Below are 16,242 nucleotides of genomic sequence, written 5' to 3' on the forward strand. Positions count from 1 at the left end.
TGGCACAATTCCCCCCCATCGAACTCTCCTCCTGCCATTGGTCAATGTTAGTCTGGAGTCGAGTGATGGTTGTGTTTCAGATGCACTCTTAGCACAGGGCGAAATCACCTCTATGATAAGAGCATTATGGTCGCTATCATAACAGCACAATCTTGAAATCTAACACACCAAGATTTTGTATCCACCAAAATGTAGTCTATAATAGAGGCATGTCACGATTTATTAAAAGTGTAATTTCCCCAGTGTGCCATATTTTGTGCGGCCATTACACGCTCCTAAAGAGTGATTCAATATGTATTCATCTGCAGCACCAGTGAAGTCCATGAGCGAGTTGGTGGAATGCTGGGCTCTGGAATGGCCCAAAGTATATTCAAAACCCAGGTTGCGGAAAACAAAGAAAGACTAAAGAATTCTGTGTAATTGTAAATTGTTTTTTTATAGCGCTTAATACCCCAGACGAGGCTTTGAAGTGCTTTTGGCGAGTTTCACTTTTTTTCTCCTCTATTTTCATTATGGTTTTCAATTGATCCAGTTTTTGAAGCAGTGGTGCTGGTAAATTATTGCAACTGTGTTTCATGTTGAATGTTATTTCTAGTTCACAATTCTATGTGCGTATGAAAAAGTCGTAATTTGTTCACATTTTACTGTTTTCCTTGCTAAAAAGCAATTCATAATGTTTTGAATTAACCATTGCACTTTCATGCAAGTTATTATTCATACGTGCTGTTTTATGTACTAAGTTTGTTTGATGCATCCTGGTTCTAAGCTAAGCTGAGCTCATAGTAAAAGTAGTTATTGCCGGTACATATTTTCCCCAAGATCAGAGTAGTATTTAAGTTTGTTTAAAAGACTTGTTACGTTGGAAGGGAACTAGCCCTTAACCCCTTGGCCGCGGTGGTAATTCCTTTTAACCCGTTCCGTGCTCGTGACGGAACCACTCCGTCACGAGGCACGGGCACGGGCGCGCTGTGCTCATGATGGAGTGGTTCCGTCACGGACCCACCCGCTCATCAATTCAGCCGCGGAATTGATGCACCGTGGGCAGAGCGCCCGCGCCGTGCCGTGACGGAACCACTCAGTCATTAGCACAGCGCGCCCGTGCCTCGTGACAGAGTGGTTCCGTCACGAGCACGGAACGGGTTAAAAGGTTTCCAACCCATCATGGAGTCGCGTTCAAACCATAGAGAAACTCTGTTCCCCACGCAGGCTAAAAAGCGAGAAACATTTTGCTGTGAATGGCAAACACACACTAAAATGCATGCTTTCCCCTGGCCAGAGGGGGGAACCTTCGACACCAACATAATAGAACACACAAGGACACACATTTGGACCAAGTATATAGGGCAGAAGAAGGCTAGAAGAGAGGCACATTTAGAACTATGGGACATCTCCAAGGTGGCCTGTCTTACAATTCTGTCCCAGAATCCGCAAGTAAGTCGTCCACACCTCCCCCACCATACACAGGCACAGAGGTGCTCTCACTAATGCCAGCCATCCCTGCATTGGGTTACACTAATCTGCTGGTCGAGGAGGCCATATAGTCCCCCACGGTGCAGCAAAACACTAGATCTAGGGCAGCGAGCTTGTCAGACCAGCAAACTCAGACACTACTGGCCTTATCTAAGTCTGGTGCCAGGATTCCCCAAAGTTGGACCCCCCCCACCCCATCCATCACATGTAACCAAGCAGGCCTCAGCAGCGCATGGAGAATGCACTCTAACCTCTCTGGTAGAGCACTATCAGGTAACTGGGAGGTTCGTAGCCATACTGGATAGTGATACCAACAGTGTGTGAGTGGAAAGAGGTCACAGTCCTCTGGGGCAGCCTCACTGGAGAGCAAACCAACACAGTGTTTTCCCTAGCCTGCATCCTGACAGTCACGCTAACCAACACCGAGCATTATGGATCAGCAGTCAATTAATTCAGACCTGGACGGCTCTGAGGGAAATGTTCCCTGACCGCCCAGACGTAGGAGGATGGATGGCAGAGACCATGAAAACGTGACCGACTTTCTAGACAGAGTGAGGGAACAGTGGGATCAAGAGACTGGACAACCATGGACCGACACAGGCCCCAGGTTCTATTCTTCTCCAACATCCTCAAGAAGAGACTGCCCACCGAAATACAGAGTGGTCTAGATAGTGTAGTAGGATTAGACACCAAACATTGGCAGGAGATACAGGCCCACATATTACATTACTACGGGATGAAACAGGAAAAGGACAGGAAAATACAGAGCAAGCCCAAAGAGACACCGCTAAGCTGGTTCAACATAAGTTAAAAAAGACCACCCTCAAGGGTGCTGAATAGCAGCAAGCATGCAAGTGGCACCAGTCTTGAAGGGAGCTCTACCACCAAACCCCAGAAAGTTTCCACCCAATCCTAACGGTAGAGGTCAGGGGGGCTGGCAGCAGCCAGACCTCAGAGAGTGCTACTACTGTCACCAAATGGGCCAAATGGCTGACTGATGCCAACAGAAGGCATATCATGAGCAAAGACCAAATAGCCTGGGCCTTTCCCCACAAAATCCCCATCCACAAAACCAAGCCCAGGTCAACCTGAGCACCAACACATTCCGCCATAAGGACATCAGGTAGCAAACACACTACCGCAACAAGGACCAGGTGGTTGGTCAAACACATGGCAACCGCAGCAGGCAGGGAACACAGTCCAACATGCACCAGGGCCACAGCCACACAGGAAAGGCAGTGCCTTCACGTAAACGCCAAATCAAAACATGGAGTAAATCCAAACCCCCAATATGATACATCCCCTTCATACCCACTTAAGAAAATTGACCACAATAAAGACTGAAGACACAGCATTAGGAGTAAACTCAAGCCTTTACTTGCATTCAGGAAAAACTCAGATTTGCCATATGTTCGGTCCACCAGGAATCCAAGCTTAAATCCACCATATTGGGTGCCTGCAGGGATATAGGCTTCAGTCTGCTGCTAGTCCCCCAGGGTAGGGCTGGCTGGCCACGCCCAGTGCGGAGGGCAGTCGGACAAGGGGGCAGGGTGGCCCCGACCAGCGCTTACAAACAGGCACCCATGTTCCCTTGTCCAAGTCCAATTGAGTAGGTCGAAAGGACCCCAATTACTCAACATTTAGGCCTCCAGTAAATGGAAGCCCCCTTTCAGTTCCAAAATGAAGTGATGTTCCAATGCCGGAAGCCAGGGTTTCCTTGCACTTTGGGTGTCGAGATGACCCACAGAAGTCCATAGTCCACGAATAAGCAACAATTTGGCAACAAAGTCAGCAGGGAAACACACCAGGGCGATCAGCCTTCTGAGTTTGTTTCTGCAGTACGACATTCTGGATCCTAGGGAGAGCGGGGTGCCAGGAGGGAAGGGGGTTCTGTATGCAACCATCACAGACCCAACACAAGGTGCATGGATGCACACGTCACTGCACCCAGCATGTCAATTCGAATAACACAGGGCCTCACAAACATCATCCATGGGGGCACTAGGCCAAATCCCACTCATTGCCACATCCGAATTACACCTGGGCCACAGAGCAGCTTTTTAACCCCCACCGGTATGTCGCATTAACACCAACACTACATGAGACCTTAGGAAGGTGCCCAATGGCCTACAAAAAGCCCAAAACCCGAAGCTTCCAGAAAAAGGGCATAGTCAAAACACCCAACTTCATTAGAGAAAATCTAGTTACACGCCACGTGCAAGGACCAGACGGGCATACAAGTCTACTCAAGACATGTAATTACCCACAATATTCAAATTGTTACACGCCCCCTTCCTTTCACGGCGCATAGTGCATGTGTAGGTCAAAAGGTACAATCTGCATCGATAAAACACACACATATTAGGAAAAGTAAGGTATTAGAGGGCTGGCAATGCCTGTAAAGTGCTAGTTAGGTAAAAGGAGTAATCCATGCACCCACGAAGATCACCCCATTAAAACATTCACCCCTGTCATCGAGAGAGGGGAGGACCAAATGAACCACAAAAATAAAACTCAGGTGCTCTATGACTAAATGTTCACGTCTCCTAAAATGACTCCCCAATTGGGGCCACCTTCCGGTAACCCACTAAAAAGTTGCACAAAATGCATGTACCGAATATTCCCCCAAAAAACAGGACAGGCAGAGGAAATTCAGAGACCAAATAACGATATATGTTTTTCTAAAAGCTAACCTACAACCCACAGCTCTCATCCAATAGGTCTGCAATCAAGTCACACATGTACCACCTTTACAATAACAGGCCACCTCTTCAGTAACAACCTCCGAAGTCCCAAAGAGGCACACGGGTTCAAGCCAAAAAGACCACAGACTATTTTTTTACAGACAATTGTTTGACAACAGACTCTTTACACAGCGCCAAGCAAAGACACCCTAGGATGCCAGAAAAGCTGCAGACCCCTCCAGACACTATCCCAAGACCTGCAATGTTCCAAACGTTATGCACTATTGCACCTTTGTATATCATCTGCTTAGCATGGGTGTGTCCGCATCAATCTGTAGCAAGAAATTTCCCTAGTCACATGGAGCCTACCTTGACATTTCTACAGCGCTTTCGTAGGGGCCTCTTCCACCTCACTTACACTGAACCAAAGGTTAGTAATCCACACGCACTCCTGCACAACACATGGTACCTTCTCAGGACTGCTGTGCGCGCCCGGACGTTGGCTAGGTCATGCTATGTGTGCTCGTTGACATCCCACATTGTGCGCACAGACAAACCCAACATATCACAAGAAATAGCCCCTGATAAAGCAAAATGGCTCATCCACATTAGTACCTATGTAGTATTAGGGCCAAGATACAACCCAGAAGAGTAGAAACCCATAGAGTAGTTGTAAACATCAGCTGATATGAAGCCAACCGCACAGCAGTGCACCTTTTCACTGAGCCTAGTGACATTCAAACTGAGCTATCACACACTCCCCAAGCGGGACATTTGGACACATACCCACTGGCCCTGCATTGTGTACACGCAAGGTTGAGGCCCACCTAGACTTCTTATCAATTTAAAATGTTGAGATTTATGGCCCAGTGACTAGGCCTAGATTTCCATCGCCTCAGGAATGCATAAATCGTTTTGATGCTTCATGTAATGTATAAAATGACAACTGAAACCAATGTGCTTTGAGACAGTCTTCAAACTCTCACTTGATCTCCCAGCCGTTGCACTCAATTAAACCAACTGTTCCTGTTGTGCAAAACTTCTCTTGCCATTACATTTTTCAAAGTAAATTTATATTCGAGCAACACTATTTTTCCCCTGGGGTCTAGTAGCCTTCCTATCCCCTGGGGAGAGGGGGGGGGGGGATTTTAGTTACCCCCCTGAATGTCCCCCAGGGGCAAAGACTGATGCACCTAATCAGGGTGGGAGCATGGCGGGATTCCTATGTGAGCCACCACTACTAACCTTTTCTTTTTTGGACTGTGCTGGCCCCAAAAATAAAAGAGGAGGGGTGGTTCACCAAGGCATCACGCCATGCTCCCACATCAGAATAGGTGCATCAGTCTTTCTGCTCATCCCCAAGGGTGGATTGAGATACAAGTGAGATACCATTTTTACTGAGAGACTTTGCGGGTGGTAGGAAATGTGTGCCTCTCTGCAGATTCCAGAAGTTGTCCTCGCAGAAATGCCAGGAAAATGTGTTATTAGCCAAGGTTTGAGGTGTGCAAGGGCTTCTGGGTAAAAACATCCTGGTGAGAGCCATGCAGGTGAAGCCACCCTCGACTCCCCCAGGTGTCTAGTTTAAAAAAATGTCTGAGTACGGAAGGTTTTCCTGTGTGGCAGCTGAGCTATGGTGCAACATTGGCAGCTACTCAGGTGGTAAAAATAGCATGGATTCTCCTGGATATGATGTTTTCAGGTCGCGTTTGGGGTGTATTGTATCACAGGTGCTAGGCCCACCCACACACTGAGTGTACTATTTTTATTGGGCTAACTGTGTGAACACAGAATGTTTGTTATTACCAATTGGATTCTCCTGCATTTTTGGCTTCCAAATGTACGCAAGAGGGTAACAAAGAAGACATTTTGCATAATACCCTCTAAATCACGTGCTAGTATGGGTACCCACAAATTCAGAGATGTACAATAAAAACTCGTTCTAAATTCAGCATCTGGGGTACATTTCAAAAATACATATGTTTCATTCAAACCCATTCTCCACTTTCTATTTTTTACCGTACGAATTAAAAAAACATTGTATGGTGCAGCTCAGTTGCTAGCTCTGGGTATCTCTGGTTCTTGTAGAACATACAAATTCTTCATTGTCCTACGCCCAGAAGGGTCCAGCAGACGTAATGATATATTGCTTTTGTAAATCTTCTATTGTGACAGAAAATTACAGATGAAAACGTTGTCACAAATGGCTCTTTTTCCTATTCATTTTCAGTTAGTTTCTGTGGGAAAATCTGAAGGGAACTACACAAAGGACCCCTTGCTGAATTCAGAATTTTGTCAGAAATTAACAGAAAATGTAGTCACTAATGTATAGTTTTCCGGCAGTATGTAGACTTCGAGCCACGTTCTTTCTGCAGAATGATATTATGCCGCCTGTACTACAGCACGTAACTAAATAGCCCTGCAGTTTTAGGAGGCAGAAATGCATGTCTATAGGTTGGGAATGGAAACGGAGATGGAGGGGGGGGGGTGCAGGCACCCTCATTAAAAGAATAAAAGAAAGTGGCAATCAGCCCAGGTCAAACACAGGCATTGAGAGAAAGTCGGTGTTAGCAACAAGGGAAAATATCCACAAATCCATTCCTGCATTACCCATGGATTTCACACCTGTTTCCACCAGCATCTGGAAGAAGGTTGAAAGAACAACAATTCGGAAAATGGACTACCTCTTAGAAAAAAGCCTAAACCGTGGCTCATTTTTTTCATACAGCGCTTTGTGTTCCTCAAAGCTGGGAAAAATTGTGATTTTGGCACAGCAAACCTTTTGTTGATGCCATTTGTAGGGAAAATAGACACTTTTCTTGCAGAACAGTTTTACCCATTTTCTTCAAAGCCCCCACAATTTAGCTATATTTTGCTACTTTCACAGTCACCTCCAGGGGAATCCACAAACCCTGTATACCCTTGGAATCTCCAGGATGTTGTAAAACAAGGACACAAATGTGGCACGGATAACATATGTGGAAAAAAATGTAATGAAGACCTAAGTGCACACTACCCCACATACAGCAAAGAAAACAATAGTCCTTGACCAATACCTATTCAACCGTAAATTAATTCAAAGGTACTGATATTCTCATCAGGAGCTACTATTGAGTCAGCTCACATTACCAGGAAACTAATACCAAAAACCAAATATGCACCAAACATAAGGGCCGATCAGGATCGCGGACGGACTTGCGTCCGTCCGCGACCCCAGAGCAGGAGGGAACCTCCGCATGGGCATGCGGAGTTCCCTCCTGTGCAATTAGGATGTGACCGCCACCCTGGCGGTCACATCCTCTATTTTTAACATTGCGGCGGGTGCAGCTTCAAGCTGCACCCGCGGCAATGTTAAAAATGCACGCATTGCTTTTGCATGCAGAAAGAGGCAGGCACCGTGCGGTGCCTGCCGCTTTCTGCATGCAAATGCAGGGGGGTACCATAGGTACCCCCCATGTGCACCCCCCACCCCCCCTTCACCTAGGGGGCCCGCAACGGGCCCCCGCAGTGAAGTTCCGTATGCTTTTCCACGGCGGGAAACCCGCCGCGGAAAAGCATAATTCACTGCCCATCCTAATATGGTGGACGGTGTCAGAGACACCGTCACCATATTAGAGCTTTTCCGCCGCGGTTGTAAGCCAACCGCGGCGGAAAAGCTGCGGACGGAAACCAGGACCCACCAGCCAACCTAATGTGGCGGTGGGTCCTTGGTCAGTCCGCTGCGGTTTTTCCGCATCCTCGGGGCCGGCGGTGGCTTCCGCCGGCCCCGAGGATGCGGAAAAACCGCTATCCTGATCGGCCCCATAGTGTTTTCAATATAGTTTTTCAAAAAAGGGCATATATTTTATTTCACGTATGAATATATATTACAATAAACGATCATCATATAATTGAATAACAGTCAAGATAAAAAGGGGGAGAAAGGGTTGCTCCGAAGGGGAAAGTGAAGGAATGTTTGTGCTCAAGTGTAAAAAGATTTAGAACAGGGACAGATTCCCAAAAGAATAAGAAGCATATATTTACATAATTCAGTGTAAGCTGGTAATTATTAACCAGTCATGGGAAAACTGGCCTAATTAATAGTACATGTGTTATGTTTACACAACTGATTTCTAAAAATTAGAGCATTATGTCTCCATTAAGGGTGGGGCACAGGGAACGAAGGTCAAGGTTTCCAAAATGGAGGGGGGGTAGTGTCGACGTTTTGACCCGACTTGATGGCAGAAGAGGGAAATTTTGACTTCAGCCACGCGGGTCTTCTACAGGACAGGGGGCCAAACAGGGACTGGACAACCCTACAGAGTAAGGTACACATTGTTCAAAAAGTCCCAAACAGTAAAGATCTATGATCGTTTAAAAATAATCATTTAGAAAATAAAGCCCATAATACCCACCTCACAAGGGCATCGGTAATGCCCAATGTTTTGAAACTATATGAAGGGCGAGAAACAAAATGGTGCACATGTAAGAGAGTAAGTGAATTCAACTCTCCTAGCAATTCATATTCATCTCCCATGTGAAAACAACAAAAGTTACACTCACCCGCCTAATAGGCGTGGTATGGTGCCCAAGGAATGGGAGAAGGACCCTGAAAATCAAGGGAGTACTGTCACCAACATGTATGTCTATGACACATTTTCAAAAAATTCCAAACCCCCTCCATTTTGGAAATCTGGACCTTCGTTCCCTGTGCCCCTCCCTTAAAGGAGACATAGGGGCCAGATGTAGGTAATTCCTATTTACCGACTCTTAAATACCGAATTTTACCGATTCGGTATTTAAGAGTCGGTAAATAGGAAGGGGGCAGATGTAGGTAATTCTAATTTTAGAATTACCGAATCAGTATGATTCGGTATTTACCGATTCGGTAAATACCGAAATCGGTATTGCCCATTGATTCCTATGGGCCATGAAGCCCATAGGAATCAATGGCAAATACCAATTCGGTATTTACCGAATTGGTAAATACCGAATCCTGCAAGGGTGCAGGGGATGTCACTTTGACACCCTCTAGCACCCCAAGTACAGGCTTGTGTGACATGTGGCACACATACCTGCCCTAAGGCCATGTCTGTGTGTCACATGGCACAGATGTGCATGTACACCTGAATTCGGTATTTTACCACCCAATTGGATTGGGTGGTAAAATACCGAATCCTGAAGGCCTGTAGCACTGTGAACAGTGCTACCTACATCTGGGTTTTACCGAATCGGTAAAATTACCGATTCGGTATTTTACAGAATCGGTCAAATTAAGGGCCCTACATCTCAAAATCCAATTACCGATCGGTAACGGCCGAATTCGCCCGTTACCGACCGGTAATTGGCGACCTACATCTGGCCCACAATCCTCTAATTTTTTTAAATCAATTGTGTAAACATAACACGTACTATTATGAGGCCAGTTTTCCGATGACTGGTTAATAATTACCAGGCTTACACTTAACCGCATCGCTGCTGCGGTGATTTTTGTGCTGTGCTGCACCATTCAAAAAGCAATGTTACATGACGAGCTCAGCTCGTCATCAGCACACGCCACCCGTGGCTGATGACGAGCTGAGCTCGTCATCAGCATCGAAGGGGTTAATAAATATATGCTTCTTATTCTTTTGGGAATCTTTTTACACTTGAGCACAAACATTCCTACATGTTCCCCTTCAAAGCAACCCTTTCTGCCCCTCTTTTTCTTGACTGTTTTTGAATCATATGATGATCTTTTATTGTATAATATATACATATGTGATATAACATATATGCCCTTTTTTGAAAACCTGTATTGGAAAGACTGTTTGGTGCACATTTGGTTTTTGGTATTAGTTTCCTGGAAATGTGAGCTGACTTAATAGTAGCTCCTGTCGAGAAGATCAGTACCTTCGAATTAATTTATGGTTGAATAGGTATTGGTCCAGGACCATTGTTTTCTTTGCTGAATTGGATACCCAGGTCCACGAACTTTAGTTGGGTTACCCCATTTAATTAATCACTACCCCACATAGCCAACCAAAACAGCTTCGCATTCTAGAGGGAAAAGGCCTAGCAGCGAAAGGTTTAATCCTTTGCAGTTCTAACAAGTGGGAACATGTATGTGTGAAGGTGCTAAGATAAGTGTCAGTCATCTTGTCCCACACCTTCTTCCAAACAAATTACTACTTTGCCAAGTGATCTTCCAGGCCATGAAGAATAATAAGCTCCATTCACATCTGAAAACCAGTTTATCATGCGGGGAACAGGCTGTTGTCCTGTGCTCAACTGGATACAATTATTTTTTTTAACCCCTTAAGCGCTGCGCCCGTCCAGCGGCCGACGGCACCACTACCTCGGGAGTGCTGCCGTCGGCCGTTGGACGTTCCAACTGCACCTGCGAAATGGAACGTTTAGCACTGGAGCTGGACGTTCCAAAGCAGCTAAGGTGTTAATAAACTTTTTTGATTCAAGTTCACTGTATTTTTTGGTTATAATTTCAAATAAAACATTTTTCCTCTAGTTTCTTAATGCATGGATAATTGGTAATGCTGGATTTGACTACTGCAATGTTAATACAGGAACTAGTCAAAGTTGATGACTGTTTAACATTTGAAACAATACTGCTAAATGTATTGGGTAAATTGCCTTGGAATCATCTCTGCCTATGGTTTCATGGGAACCAAGGGAAGAGAAAGGTGCCCTTTGGAAGAACGTATAGATACAAGAAACTAGACAAAAAAGGAAAGTGACATTGAAAAGGGGTGAAACAAAAGATTTGAAACAAGAAGTGAGTAAAGCAGCAAGTGGTTTTGTGAAGAGGTAACTCGGACATCCTGCTTCTATTTTATGCTTTCAGTGCTGCCTTTCTGTTTTCCCAGTGGCTTTGAGCCTCAAGACCAATGCGGCATATGTGTTGATAACTTTATTGCTTCCTCATTAGAGTGCTAGACTCTGATGGTGCCAGTAAAGTGTACTGCTACCCATACTGCATGTGACTATTGTCTCCTCATCAGGCTTAGGATTTCGGTAGATACCTTCTGTAACTTAGATCTCTTACTTCCCTGATTGTTTGTTGTCTGACCCTGCTTCCACTACCTGAGTCAAAGAGAAACAAGGTGTCCACCGCTCACATTAAAAGCACCATTTGTTTGATTCTGTTCAACAGAACCCCTTTTGCCACCAAAGTGACTTCAGAGTAAAACCTCTGAGTCTCTCCTTTCTCTGGAAGAACTACCCATTGAAAAGTACAGTGACGCTGGTATCCTGATTCCCATTCCGGGGAGTGCAGAGCCTACTGAGTCTCTATCTTTACACCAAGTTACAGATTCCTCAGAGAAAACTGCTGGTGCAATTTCGGTAATTCTACGCTCTCAACTACTGCTCTGGTTTACCATGAACCTTTGCACGAGTCAACATCGGCATTGATGATACTATTTAGTTCAGCAATGCTTTAAGAAAATAAGTCTGAATTGTACACAAATGACTTTTCATCTCAGTCCACAGTAACTCTACACCATCGATTTGTTCTTGCATATCATTGGTTCATGACCGGTACCCAATACCACTGTGGTCCTACGTTTCTATCTCTACAACAGTGTTTCTTTTTCATCATGTGGCTGACAATGCTGACTGTTGTTCTATTGCTACTGAATCTACATTACTTCACTTAAAAAACAGTTCCACAAACCATGTTTCAAGAAGTTCAACTGTATCTCTCATCCCACAGAGCTCGACAAAATCTCTGAGCTGCCAACATTAAGGGTTATCCTGTGCCCGAGTGCGTAGCATGCAAAAGGGTGCCTTATTAAGTTATGGGACCCACTGATACATTACTATTGGCATATATATATTGAAAGTTTAAATGAATTATACGATTCCTCCCGATTCCTTTTCAGGCCCATGGGACTTTGATACTGTACAACAAATTACTGATTGATTAATCTGTTTATGCTACCTTTGAAAAAGAAGGTTAATGTTTACATGTTTTAAATTAAAAAGAAATGTAATGATTTCATAATTGTGGTTTATATGAAATTCACATAAGCATTGAATTCTGAGAAATGTACAATTATACGCAATAGGAACACTGCAAGACCTTGCACAGAAATAAACATACAACTTTCAAAGAAAGTTTTCTTATTCAACATTTTTAATGCGCCGAACACATCTGCTTTTTGATAAACGTGGAAAACAGAGAAACTTCTGAGAAATCTGTTTAAACACAATCAACATTCACAGTCTCAGTGACACCGCACATTTTGTCGAAACTTTTACTGTCCAGCGCTATGGGCATTGGAAAGAATACATTAGCGGTATTAATTTACCTGAAACGGTTCAGAATAGTATTTTTAATATGACTGTATTCAGAAAGGTAGTTTCGATTTGACTCAGTGATTTTAATGTAAAGCCTAATGGCTTCAAGATACATACATATGCTTCTAGGCAATGGTTCATGTTTTAATACTCCCACATGCTAACTGTACAAAAAGAAATAAAAACATTGTGTTATTATTTTAGTTTTTCTTGTGAAAAAGATTGTTTTGAAAGTGTGCCTTGGTACAAAAATAGATTTGATGGACTATGTACATTGGCAAATTAAAAAGAGCTTGTTAAAACCTAAATTCCAAAACAGGTATTTTAACCTCAAGCGGCAAGAAAACTTCTTTTCTTTTCCGGCAAAGATCTTAGTTTTCATCTGAGAGGTAAAGAGAGGTCAAATAATGGATTTCCTATAGACTTGGGTGCCCTGTTGGACAACAACTTATATTTTTTCAAAGCAACGTGCAATAATACAGTTATCTAAAGAGAAGCAGTACCTCAGAGGTGGCATTCTAGTTTTGGAGCAACTACTTGTGAGCACTTGGCTTTTGTCAATTGAGCACTTGGCTTTTGTCAATCTACAAGCAAAGGAGCTGTTTCGAAGTGCAGTGCAGCAGGTTAGTACAACCTATTAACCTGTTGCACTGCACTTTCCCATCCTGAAGCAGGCAAAAGCTGATGGGTCATCAAAATCACCAACTACTAATTCACCAGCAGTGCCAAAACATGCTCTAGCCAGAATAAGCCCACAAGATATCTCTTCTTCATTGGATTCCATTGACAGCAAGGATGTCTGTCCTCTGTCTGCTCCAGCAACATCGGAAAATGAGGTGGTTTCTCTGCTCTGTTCAAATCGAGAGCTGTTTTATCTAATCCAACTGCAGCCATTTCAGTTTGAAGACATGTGTTATTGAATATGTAACAAGTGATGAATTGATTTTTCATCAAATGCATGTTTCTGGCATGTGCTTGTATTCTGTAAGTGTATAATGACTATGTTGATAAGCAAGGCTAATCAAAAACACATTCAGTGATAATTTAGTGACTATTAAGTTTAGAAATTATTTCAGCAATGTCATAAATCTAATGACTGTTCCCCTCCATAATTCTATTATTATTTTAATCACTTGGTTAAAGTTGAGCTCTAGTCTCCATTTTAATTAGCCTATCTAGGTTTGTTTACCTTGGTTCTCAAATAAATCCTAAGTAATGGAGGTCACCATTTTAGGGCATGGAGTTTGCCATATTTGACAATGGAGGCTGCCATTTTTCATCAAATCATGAGAATCATCAACATGTCTGCCTTTGACGCAGATGTCATCTGTGTATATCTTTCCAAGAACTGCGAAAGCATCAACCCATTCAGATATAGACACCAACAAACCCCCCCAGTGTGACATCCGTCTGGGACAGGTTCCTTTTTTAAGCTCATGTAACAAAATAGAACTCAAATAATGTAGTCTATATTGATGTATTTTTACCTTATTAGTACATCCACTGATGTATATAATTATGTCAAAACATTCCTAAGGTGACATTGCAGATTCCATCTTAGATACGATACAACATATAAGGACTACCACTTGACCACTTACTTCACCCAGGTCGCAAATGCACAGCACCAGATTCCACCTCGACCAAAGAAGCCTCCAGCAAGACTCCCCGAAGCACTGGGAAGCATTGCATTCTGCCTTCACAAACTGGTGCCAGGATTGTGTTTCTTCTAGACACAACCTCTTAGCTCTTAGCCTTGTGCTCGAAATAGCTGACAAGTTATTCCAAACAGACACCAAACCCTGTTGTCCAGATGTATGCACCACCTCTGAAACTCAGGCTTATTATTTATCCCTTTTCTAAAACTAGCATAGCGCTTAGAGATAGCACAGTGAGGGTTATAAATTGTGACGTTACGATTTGTCCCTGTTTTCACTGTTATTAAAATGATTAGCTGCTTTTTATTATCTTCTGTGATGTTATCAATATTATTTGCACTAGATCCCAGCATTTTAAAATAACTATTTTAAAATACAAATGTTGAAAAACATATACCTTTTCTCGTGATCTTGAGAGTTTTAATCCTTAACGAACGTTTGTTTGGATTACAACTGTTCCCTGTTAGTAATCAACAAGCATTGACACCACCTCATTTATTTTCTTTGGGTCTGGTATGGGGGATACAGTAATCCGTCTTTCACATTCAGCGCTGGTACATTGGACTAAGTTCATTTGTGTCACCTGTAGGTGTGAAAACAAAACTTGTAGAGCTGAGCCAGAGACTCACTTTCCTCAACATATAGAGTGTGAAGCAATATGCACCAATCACGTTTCCTATAGTTTCTATATTCTCGTTTATATGTCCGTGGTTTTGGGCAGAAACTTTCCAGTTTCATTCTTTGCTTTATTAGTACATTCTAATACAAAGTGCAATGGAATGTTCCCCCAACTTGTGCAGTTTCAACATGGCATTAACTATAGTTCGGTCAGTTTCAAAACAATTTTGGTAGTATGATGAGCAGCTCCCTGGGCTTGTTTTTCCTTAATGTGTTCCGGAGGGGGGGGGGGGGGGGGGGGGGATCATGCGTACGCTTTGTGAATGGACTGCTTACATTTGTTGAAGGCGTAATCTGTGTATTTACTCCTCCCAAAGGCCTTACTGTCTTCACAACTCAGTCTTTTCATGTAGCTACATTTTTCTGTAGTTATTAGCTGTATCAGTATTCATGCCTCCTGCTCTTTAGATAAGCATTCATGGTCCATGTCGATTACGATGGTCAGGGAAGCTTTTTTATCCGTTCCGGTTGAATCAGTAAAAACTGATCCAAAATTTGACGAGGTCATCAGAATAGCATGTTTAAATTCATGACATCCTAATGGAAAAATTCCAAAGAGAGCTAATTTAAATTTCCACAGCACTTTGGGGTGGTGTGTTTCTCCTCACTGTGCGTTTAGCTCGATCTCTTCACCTGAGCTCCAGTACTTGCATCTTTTTTACTGAATAATTAACTTTACGTTGTTTTCTTCCCCATTGTAGGCTTTTTCAGAGTGACTTTTTTCCCATTATGCATTCTTTGATGTTTGATGAGGTGTGGCATCTGTCTAAAATGCTTTCCACATTGAACACATACATATGGTTTCTCACCAGTATGTACTCGCTGGTGTATCACTAGCGCTTCGGACCTTCTGAAACACCTTCCACATTCACTGCAGACAAAAGGCTTCTCGCCTGTATGTATTCGGTGATGTCTCTTGAGTGTAGGGGCCGTTTTGAAGCTTTTCCCACATTCATTACATACAAAGAATTTTTCTTTTGCTGTGACTTTTTGCTGGTTAGTTGCCTGTTTACACTTATTTTCACATTCAGTACATGTATTCAGTTGCTTTCTAGTGGTTAATAGAGGAGGTGCACTCGGATCTGATAGAGGTTCAAAAGAAGTTCCACATTGGCTACATACACAACTTTTTGCTTCAGGTTGTATTTTTAGGTGCAGGCTTGAAGTTGCAGAAGCAATGAAATTCTTCTCGTATTCACTAGAGGTATGTGGTTCAGGTGCTCCTTGACTGTACTCGTGTTTTACAATATTTGGCCATGGATTAAAGATGCCACCATAATCAGGGTAAGTGTATCCTTTTCCTTCCGTGTAGTTTCTGTTCGGATTACTCAAATCTGGTTTTGGCCCATAGCTTGCTTCAGATTCATGATGGGAATAAGAACGTTCACAGTAGCTTGCTTGTTGTTTATCTGAGTTTACAGCTTTATTTACACCTTAAATAGAAGGAAACACATGTTACACCTTAAAAGAAGAAAACC

The 16,242-nt window shown here is 43.3% G+C and overlaps 1 protein-coding gene across 1 annotated transcript in view; it reads right to left on the reverse strand.

Moving 5' to 3' along the window:
* Positions 1–12,121: 12,121 nt before the first annotated feature.
* The window catches only part of LOC147750558 (uncharacterized), a 169,357-nt gene continuing 165,236 nt past the window's right edge, over positions 12,122–16,242 (reverse strand). Inside the window, exon 8 of the mRNA XM_086966893.1 lies at positions 12,122–16,197. Coding sequence (XP_086823019.1) covers positions 15,440–16,197 — 758 coding nt within the window. The 3' untranslated portion in view covers positions 12,122–15,439. The remainder of the gene's footprint in view (positions 16,198–16,242) is intronic.

This window comes from Lissotriton vulgaris, chromosome 1_1, assembly GCF_964263255.1.
Source record: "Lissotriton vulgaris chromosome 1_1, aLisVul1.2, whole genome shotgun sequence".
Lineage (NCBI taxonomy): Eukaryota > Metazoa > Chordata > Amphibia > Caudata > Salamandridae > Lissotriton > Lissotriton vulgaris.